This window comes from Capricornis sumatraensis, chromosome 16 (genome assembly GCF_032405125.1).
Source record: "Capricornis sumatraensis isolate serow.1 chromosome 16, serow.2, whole genome shotgun sequence".
Taxonomy (NCBI): Eukaryota; Metazoa; Chordata; class Mammalia; order Artiodactyla; family Bovidae; genus Capricornis; species Capricornis sumatraensis.
Window position 1 is genome coordinate 80,664,853 of NC_091084.1, and position 9,560 is coordinate 80,674,412.

Consider the following 9,560-nt stretch of genomic DNA (forward strand, 5'->3'; position numbering starts at 1 on the left):
TGTCCTTGGGATTCGCCCTCTCTGAAACCTTGAATGACTCCCCAGTGTCAGCTCATTCCTTGTTCTTCTACAAATCCTTCTTTCCTCTGAGCCTCAGTCGTCTGAGCTGTGCCGTAATGGTGGCGGCTTAGTCGCTAAGTCGTGACCTACTCTTGCGACCCCGTGAACTGTAGCCCACCAGGCTCCTCGGTCCATGGGGTTCTCCAGGCAAGAATTCTGGAGTGGGCTGCCATTTCCTTCTCCAGGGCACCTTCCTGACTCAGGAACTGAATCCGGGTCTCCTGCAAGGCAGGCAGATTCTTTCCCAGTGACTGAGCTATGAGGGAGGGGTTTGTAGTAGTCAGGATAAGTACTGCCAGCTGCCGTAACAAATTGCCCCTGTAGCTCAGTGGCTCAGCAGAGGCTTACGCCTTGCTCAAGGCGCCATGCCCTGTGGGTCAGGGTGGGTGGAGAGCTGTGTGAAGTCCTCTGGGGGTCCTGCCACCCATGGGTCAGCCTCCTCTGGGGCCTGAGCTCTCCCCTGGCTCCTGAGCACCCAGCCGTGAGGCTGGGAAGGATGAGGAAGGCACAGAGCTCTCACACACCCCAGCCCAGTGGTAACAGCCCTCACTTCCCTTCACTTTCTGTTGACAAGAAGTGGTCCCGGGGGCCCAGGTAAAGGCGATGGGGCTGGGAAACCCGGTCCAGCTGGGTGCCAAGGCAGAAGATAGCCCCGAGCCTGGTGCCCACGGAACCTGTCTCTGCCGCAGGGTGGGGCCAGATTCTGTGATCCGCCCCCCACCCCTACTGCAGCCACACCCGCGTGCAGAAGTCAGGCCGCGTTTGCAGCCGGGGCCTCCCCCTCACCCCCAAGCCGAAAGCCGTTCCTCCTCCCGCCCTCCCGGGAGGAGAACCCGTCCCCCTGCCAAGCCTCCACCGAGGGCGTGTGGGCGGCGAGATAATGATCTGAGCGTGCTTATTGCCTCTTGGAAGGCAGGTGCTGGAGGGGAACCAAGCCCGCTTTGGTTCTTCTCTCTGTTCTCTTCACATTCCTTCCCAAGATAAATTTAGCCAGCCCCGCTCCGGGCGGCGGTACCCAGGATACCGACTTCTTGTTCTCCGAGCCCATGTCAGAGCGTTCCCCATGGCTGCGGCCGGGAGCCAGGGACGCAGACCTCAGGAGCGCGTCCCGGCCTCGGCCCTGCGCGTCTGTGACCCCTCCGCCCGCCCGCCCCATCCCCAGCCCTCAGCTGCCGGGTATTCCAGACAAGGGCCCTGAGCGCTCCAGTGACCTGAGACAGAACGCGGAGCACAGAAGGGCTTCCCGATCCGGTGCTGTGTCCTTCCCAGAGAAAGAAAGGAAAGAACACAAGAGTGATTGCGGCCACTTAGCGCCCAGAGGCAGGAGAGCTCTGGCTGAAGGCACAGACTGAGGGGTTGTGAGCGTGCCTCGGAATCCCAGTTCAGGGGAGCGACCTTGTCGGCTGTCTCTCCATCTGCAAAATGGGCCAACGCTGCGTTCTTGAGATTTCCCGAGAAGCTCTAGAGATGTGCGTATTTTTCTGCTGAATTCTGTGAATGTGGGTGTGGAGATGGAGACGGTTCATACGTTGCCTTGGGCCAGCCTGAGAAAGCCACAGCGAGGACTTTCTGGAGCCTTCTGCCCACACCAGACCCTTCTTCTGCAAACTTCCTGAACTCTCCCGCGAGGCCTGCCGGCAGAATTAGGTCCTGGGGCCTCTTCATTTTTACAGAAATGATTTCCTTTCTGGCGTTCGCCCTATTCTCTTACAGCTGGCGCGCTTCCAGGCTGGGGCTCTTTGCCTCGCTCTGTAAAGCTCTCTGCCGCCTCCCCCCACACCACACTGACCCTGACTTTCTTTTACATGTCTCTTTATCCGACTGCACCAGGTCTACGGGTGGCGTGCAGGACACAGTTCCCTGCCCGAGGATGGAGCCCCGGGCCCTGCACTGGGAGCGCGGACTCACTGCCTCCCAGTGAGGTTCCACCAGGGAGGGCGACCAGGGAGGTTCCCCTGCTCACCGTACTTGTGAGGATGAGGTAGCTGCTGCCGTATTTCCTTGTCCTCCAAATCTTTTTTTTTTTTTTTTCCTTTTCGGCCACACTGCACATTTTGCAGGATCTTAGTTCCCTGACCAGGGATTGAACCTGGGTCCCAGCAGTGAACGCACCAAGTCCTAACCACTGGCCGGCCAGGGAACTCCCCCACCGAGGCTTTGCCCTTGGGGTTAAGTGGCTGCCCTTCTCGCAGCCTCCTTCCCAGGCCTGGGTTTGTTCTACCTCTGGTCTCACTGTCAGGAGGACCCTTCTGTCTCCCCAGCCTCTCCCTCTAGCTGCAGAGCCCCTGCAGGAAACACATGCCCGGGTCAGCCTCCCCAGAGACTGTTTTCTCCCCGAACCCTTTCCAGCCTTTCCAAGGCCTCTGTCGGCGAACAGGTGCTTCCCTTGGGCACAGGCAGAAACCGAAGATGGGTCCCCTCCTTCAATGCGCCCTCCTGACCCAGACAAAGCTCTCCAGGCCCAAGCTTCCAGCTTGTAAAGTGGGGAAGGGGAGGGCCGGAGTCCCAGGAGGTAACAGTCAAGGGTCTCAAAAGGGGCGACTAGACGGAGGCACTCTTTGCAGAGGTGGGCAGGCTACCCTGCGGGCTCTGGGCCTCAGGTGGGAGGCCAGCCTGGTTAGAGGCCCCGCAGAGGAGCCGGGAGACAAAAAGCACCCTGCCTGTCTTCCCTTCACCCTCTGGCCACCGGCGGGCGCCTCCCACTGGCTGGACCAGCCCGACCCAAGGGCAGGGGGCTGGGCGGGAGTGGTCTCTGCAGAGAAGGACAGAGAGGACGTCCAACATGGAGATCAGGAGCACGCCCGCCTCGGAGGGTGGGCTCGGGGTCACCCCTCTCACTGACCTGCGGAGGAGGCCTCAGCACCCCTGGGTTATAGACGCCAGAAGTGAAACCCCAGGGGCTGAGTCTGAGGAAAGAGCCCACACCTGCAGCCTGTGGTGGTGGAACCAGGATTTAAGCTCGTTTCTGCCTGACCCCGGAGTTCCCAGAGCTGACGGGCATGCTGGCTGCATCCCTCAGTGGTGTCTGACTCTTCGCGATCACACGGACTGTACCCCACCAGGCTCCTCAGTCCATGGAATTTCCCAGGCAAGAACACTGGAGCAGGTTGCTAGCTCTTCCTCCAGGGGATCTTCCCGACCCAGGGACTGAAGTCGAGTCTCCTGCACTGGCAGGAGTGTTCTTGACCGATGAGCCACATGGGAAGCCACCCGGCCAGCCGTGACAGGAGCTGACATTTACGATTTAAGGTGGCTCTCCCCCCACACGCCAACGGTGACCTCCTCTCCGCCGTGATCCTTCCCTTATCTGTCCCCTCGGGCTCAGCACTTCCATTTTCCCCGCTGGACAGTTTGGAAAGCAAACATCCCTGGGAGGGGTGTTGTGTCAGTCGCTGGACACTTCCAGGGAGTGAGTTTCTCAGCTGTCCTCTGTTCTGGGAGAGGCCCAGGATGGGCCTGGGAGCCCCTGGGGACTGGAAATGCTGAAAGGGAGGTGCCCGATAAAAAGACCGGTGTGGACCCCAGACAGTTGCAAAGCTCTCCGTGTCCCTTCTCGGTGGGGACTCACCGAATCCAAATCCTCTTCCTGGGATGCTGACAGTGGGAGACTGTGTTACCGCTTTGGGGCAGTAGCCAAAAAAGATTACCCTGCACCCCACTCCAGTGCTCTTGCCTGGAAAATCCCATGGACAGAGTAGCCTGGTGGGCTGCAGTCCATGGGGTCACTAAGAGTCGGACACGACTGAGCGACTTCACTTTGACTTTTCACTTTCATGCATTGGAGAAGGGAATGGCAACCCACTCCAGTATTCTTGCCTGGAGAATCCCATGGATGGAGGAGCCTGGCGGGCTGCAGTCCACGGAGTCACAAAGAGTCAGCCACGACTGGGCACATACATACACACGCGCACACACACACACACACACAACTGAGCACATACATACACGCACATGTATACACAGAGTCAGTTTCACCCATAATGGGCACAGCCACGTAGAGGAAACGTGCTGGCTTTAAAAGCCGAAGGACAAGTGCAATCCGAGTCCTTGCTGACTGTGAGCCGGCAGGTAGACCCCGTCACCACCACAGGCATCCCCAAATGGCATGACACCCACCTCACTGTGTTCAGTGAGAGTGAAACGTGATCACTCTGATCGGTCTTCCGCGTGGTTCCAGGCACACGGCAGAGAAAGCTCAGAGAGCGAGTTCTTGAACGGCGGGGTGGGGGTGTGCCGATCCGGCACTAGGTCTTGGCCAGGTGAGTCACCCTGGACCCGTCATTAGCCCCTAGAGCCAGTCACACCCTTATCCCACTGGCTTGTGAGATGCAGTGTCTGAAAGCATTTATTATTATCATCATCATCGTCTCAGCCACGCCTTGTGTCATGAGGGACCTTAGTTCCCTGACCAGGGTTCAAACCTGCGTCCCCTTGTATTGGAAGCACAAAGTCCCAACCAGTGGACCCTGAGAGAAGTTCCTAAAAGCACTTTTTAAAGCCGCTCTACAAAGCACTTTTGGAATCAGTGTATTCCTTCACAGTGTCGGCACCAGGGAGCCCCTCTCAGGGCTTGCTTTGTTCCAGACCTTGTTCTCAGCCCCTGACACGTGTGACTTCACTGTTTTCGTAGCAGGACTTCCGTATTATGCTCACTCACAGATGAAGGAATCGACTCTCAGAGAGGTTAAGTGACTGTCCCAAGTTGGGCGGCTGGCAAGTGGCAGAAGCAGGCTTTGAATCCAAGCGGGCCGAGACGCCCATGGCAAGGGGCACACCTGTCTGGGAGAGGACTCCCAGAGAAAGAGAGCGGTGGAAGCCTGGAGTCCAGCGTGGCTCACACCGTCCTCCGCGTCAGACTCACTTAGAGGAGTAATTTAGACGGCAGCCTCCCGGGACCTAGTCCTGAGCTGCTGAGTCTCTGGGTTCAGGGCCGGGCCTGGAAATCTGCCTCCTTAACAAACCCTCCAGGTTTTGGCTGTGCAGGTGGCCAGCTGAACACACGGGGAGGACCGGGGCGGGAGTCCCGCCCCACCGTCAGGCAGGGCTGGGCGGTGAACGAGGGCTGCAGGGCTCTGGGGGACCCTGAGGGTTCAAGCAGGAGAGACAGGAGCCCGCAGCGGGCCTGCGCCTTCCCCTCTGGCCTCCAGGTTCGCCAAGTACTACAAGATGGACAACGGCAGTGAGTACCGCACCCTGCTGAAGGCTTTCGGCATCCGCTTCGACGTGCTGGTGTACGGGGACGTGAGTTCTGGGCCGGGGGCGGGGCGACACCCAGGCCCCTTCCGGGCCTCGGGGACGGGGCCTGCCGCTGACTCGTCCAGAGACCCTCGCTGGTCACCTTTCCGCAGCGCGGTGGGGGTGGGGGGCGCCCACTGGTCCCCCGAGAAGCCTTCTGGCTCCACGGCCGCCCTGGCTGGGAGTCCAAGTTAAGCCTCAGGCCTCACCCGGCCCTGCTGGGCGCCCTGCGCACTCACCTTGGTCTTCGTGCTCCAGGCTGGCAAGTTCAACATCATCCCCACCATCATCAGCTCCGTGGCGGCCTTCACCTCGGTGGGAGTGGTGAGTGCGGGCCCTCCAGGCTCGGTCACGCCCGGGGCGCAGGGTGGGCAGTGGGTGGGGAGCAGGCCAGCCTGGAGAAGAGGGGGCACCTTTCCTGCCTGGAGCCATCCCCTCCGTGCTGGGTCAGCACCTCCTGTCCTGACACCCACGTGGCCAGCGCCCCCACCCCTGTTACCAAGTCGGAGTTCCCCATCACCGTGAAGGTCGCGGAGTTTGGGGTGGTTGCTGGAGACCCCAGGGTTCCCAGACCTGAGAGCCGAGCAGGCGCAGAGCCCTGCTCCCCGGGGTCGGGCACACGCCGCCCATCCCTCCCCCCCACCCCCGCCCCCGCATTCCCTCGGCTTCTCCCCGTGCATTTCAGGGAGGCCCACCCCCCGGAGCTGCGGAGGTGGGTCCCAGAGACAGAGCAAAGCCCTCGGGCGTTTTCCTGAAGGAAGGTCAGCCGGGCAGCTCTGGAGGGCACGCCCCACCTCTGGGGCAGTCCTGCTCCCCCCAGCGCTGCCCCGGCCTGCCGCCGCGCTCAGGGCCGCCCGCTGTCCCTCCAGGGCACCGTCCTCTGCGACATCATCCTGCTGAACTTCCTCAAGGGGGCCGACCAGTACAAGGCCAGGAAGTTCGAGGAGGTGAGTGGTGGGGGGCGGGGGGAGCTGGACCCTGGACTCTCCTGGGTCCACGAAGGGGAGTTCACTGGGCCTCAGCGCACGTCGGGTGTCCCACGGGCAGGCCTTGGCCGAGCGCGGGGTGTGGTCATTGCTCTCAGCATCCCCACCGGCTCGTCGTCCCTCGGGGGTGGGCAGACCCTGCTGCGGCTTGCCTCGGGGTTCGCTTTGCCCTTTAGCTGCATGGGAAGACTCTTGGGGTCACACCCATCTGCCCTCGCTCCCCCCGGACCCGGCCATGAGCCGCGACAGCTGAGTCGGCCACACGGGGGCCCACGGGAGGACCCCACCCGTGGTCGGAGCCCACTCTCGCCAGCCCTTCTGCCTGCAGGTGAGTGAGACGACGCTGAGGGTCCCAGCCTCTGCCCACCCCCGGGACACCGGCGACCAGACCACGGAGGAGAAGCAGTCCACGGACTCGGGCGCCTACTCTATCGGCCACTAAGGCCTCTCCCGCCGGCCGCACGCTCAGCCCAGGGCGCCCAGCCTCCCGACGGGAGACCCCGAGGGGCACCGGGGGACGGGAGGGGGAACGGCTCTCATCTCTGCTGCTCACCCACAGGGGCCACAGCCAAGGCCTGGGTCTGACCGCCCCGCCACCCTGCAGACGGGGCCTGCTCCCACGAAGACCCCCATCTCACCTGCACCCCCTGCCCCACCCCCTTCTGCTTCCCCAGACCCCAGGGCGGTGGTACCTGGCCGTCCCCCTTCCAAAAAGTAAGAGATAAAAATAGGAATAACCGTGAGCCACAGGAGCCCAGCAAGGGCCAGGCACCTTCGCACGTGTTAGCTCATTTACTCCTTAGAATAGTCCTGTGAGGTAGATATTAGGTTCCCTTTTCTGAAGATAAATGGAGACTCAGAGAGGCTGAGTCGTTTGCCCCGGGACACACAGCCAGGAATCGAGAGGGCTGGGATTTGGACCCGGATCTGACTCACTCCATCACCCCCTGCCCACCAGGAGACGGGGCACACCCGGAGGCATCTGCCCTTCCCCTTCAGCCTCCCGGACCTTGGCCACGGTCCGTTTCCACTTCCTTAGGAGCGCGGCCCTTGCAGTCCCCAGGAGCTCAGGCAGGCCCCATGTCAGACGGGGGTGTAGGGTCCCTTTCTCTGACTTGGGTGGATCCCAGACGCAGAAGGAAACAGGAGACGTAACTGTCAGTGAATTTTTCCTTCCCTCACCTCAAGCCGGAGAAGGGAAACTTCTCGTTTTCTCTGGGACCCCCACAGGGTCATACACATCCAGGCCCCTCACTCAGGAGCCCAGCTAGGCACCCCCTCCCCTGCCTGGGGCGGGGTGGGCTTCCCCACCCGGCGCCCTGTTCCAGGAGGTCAGCGGGTCTTCCCCATCACATGGACGAAAAGGTCGGGTGAGACCCGGGGCCCCGTGAGCAGCCAGTCAGAGGGCCTAGCCGCCGGGGCCCGAATGAGGTGGTCGGCCTTCTGACATCAGAAACTAAAGGGGCTTTAGGGACCCTTTTGTCTGATTCTCTTCCTTACAGATGAACAAACTGAGGCTCGTTTGTGGAAATGGCTCGTCTGTGGTCCTGCAGTTAGCAAACCAGAGGCGTCCTGCTGCTCGGGGGTGGGGGGTGGGGAGCCAGGAGCGGACGCAGGCAGCCCGGGTGCCTCCCTGTGCCCAGTCGCCCCCTCCCTTCTGCGGTAGGGGCCCAGAAAGGTCTGCCCAGTTGCCCCCTCCCTTCTGCGGTAGGGGCCCAGAAAGGTCACCAGCGGCAGGCCCAGCTAAGCATCGTGAAGCGTGTGCTAAGTCGCTCAGCCGTGCCCAACTCTGAGACCCTGTGGACTGTATGTAGGCCCCCAGGCTCCTCTGTCCACAGGATTCTCCAGGCAAGAATCCTGGAGTGTGCTGCCATGCCCTCCTCCAGGGCATCTTCCCGACCCAGGGGTCGAACCACAGTCTCTTACATGTCCCCCTTTGGTGGGCGGGTTCTTTACCGCTAGCGCCCCCTGGGAAGCCCTTACGAAGCCTGAGCTCTACCCTCTGTGTGTCATCTTTTGGAAAAACTACACCATGAGGCTTGGGAAAGGGCCGGTGCCGCTGAAGGGCTCAGGAGTGGGAGTTCCACCAGTTTCACGGGAGGTGCCGCAGAAAAGTGGGCACCCAGGCCCGACCATGAGGTCTTAGCAGAGCTTGATTGTACAGGGAGGGCTGGTCCCTCCAGAGAAGGTGCAGGGAAATGGGTGTCAGGGCAGCTGAGGGAGTCGTTTGGGAAGGCCTGACCCCCGTGACCCCCACCCCACGGGGAGAAGGGGTGAGATTTCCCCGCAGGGGGCCCATCACCCCTTTTCCTGCTCTGCCTTCAGTCCAGCCCCTGTCCTCAGGATGCTGGGGCGACACCTCCCCAGGTACCAGCCAGAGGATGAGGCAGCGTCCGGAGACCCGAACAGTAGAGATGTCAGTGAAGGCAGAGCTGATCTTTCCAGCCAGGAGCCCCACCGGCGTTCCCGGTGAACCCAGCTCTCAGGAGGCTGGGCCGAGGCTGGGGTCACAGCGATGTTTGTTCTCTGATGAGGGGGTGGAGGCAGCTCCGTCCTGGGGGCACCCTCTCCTGCTGCCCCTCCCTTCCCTCCAGACCGCGAGGGTCCTCCTACGGGTGCCTCAGCCCATCCCAGGCCTGAACTCATGGATGTGTGACCCTGCGTGACCCTGATGTCTTCCCCGCGGCCGAACTAGGTCACGGTTCCCTGCGCAAGACTTGGGGCTGGTATCAAGAGCAGCCCCAGTACCGGCCCACCCCTGCCGCATCACATGCGCTCAGCACATGCGTGAGCGACTCCTCGCTAACCTGGATAAGCTTGCTGCCCCCTCCACCCCTGTGCTGTGCTCAGCTGTGTCCCACTCTCTGCGACCTCATGGACTGCAGCCCACCAACTTCCTCTGTCCACTGGAGCAGGTTGCCATTTCCTTCTCCAGGGGATCTTCCCGACCCAAGGATCAAACCCCTGTCTCCTGTATCTCCGACACTGGCAGGCAGATTCTTTACCACGGGTGCCACCTGGGAAGCCCAAGCTTGCTGTGAACCAGTGAAGTGGCTCAGTCGTGTCCAACTCTTTGCAACTCCATGGACTGTAGCCTACCAGGCTCCTCCTTGCCATGGAATTTTCCAGGCAAGCGTACTGGAGTGGGTTGTTATTTCCTTCTCCAGGGAATCATCCCGACCCGGGGATCGAACCCAGGTCTCCCACATTGCAGGCAGACACTTTACCATCTGAGCTACCAGGGAAGAGCTTGCTGTGGTTTGTCATTAGTCCTGATAG

General features: G+C 61.4%; 1 protein-coding gene across 1 annotated transcript in view; it reads left to right on the forward strand.

Moving 5' to 3' along the window:
* The window catches only part of P2RX3 (purinergic receptor P2X 3), a 32,850-nt gene extending 26,127 nt beyond the window's left edge, over positions 1 to 6,723 (forward strand). The window contains exons 9-12 of the mRNA XM_068988977.1: positions 5,208 to 5,301; positions 5,554 to 5,619; positions 6,165 to 6,242; positions 6,610 to 6,723. Of these exons, the coding sequence (XP_068845078.1) occupies positions 5,208 to 5,301; positions 5,554 to 5,619; positions 6,165 to 6,242; positions 6,610 to 6,723 (352 nt within the window). The remainder of the gene's footprint in view (positions 1 to 5,207; positions 5,302 to 5,553; positions 5,620 to 6,164; positions 6,243 to 6,609) is intronic.
* Positions 6,724 to 9,560: the final 2,837 nt, after the last annotated feature.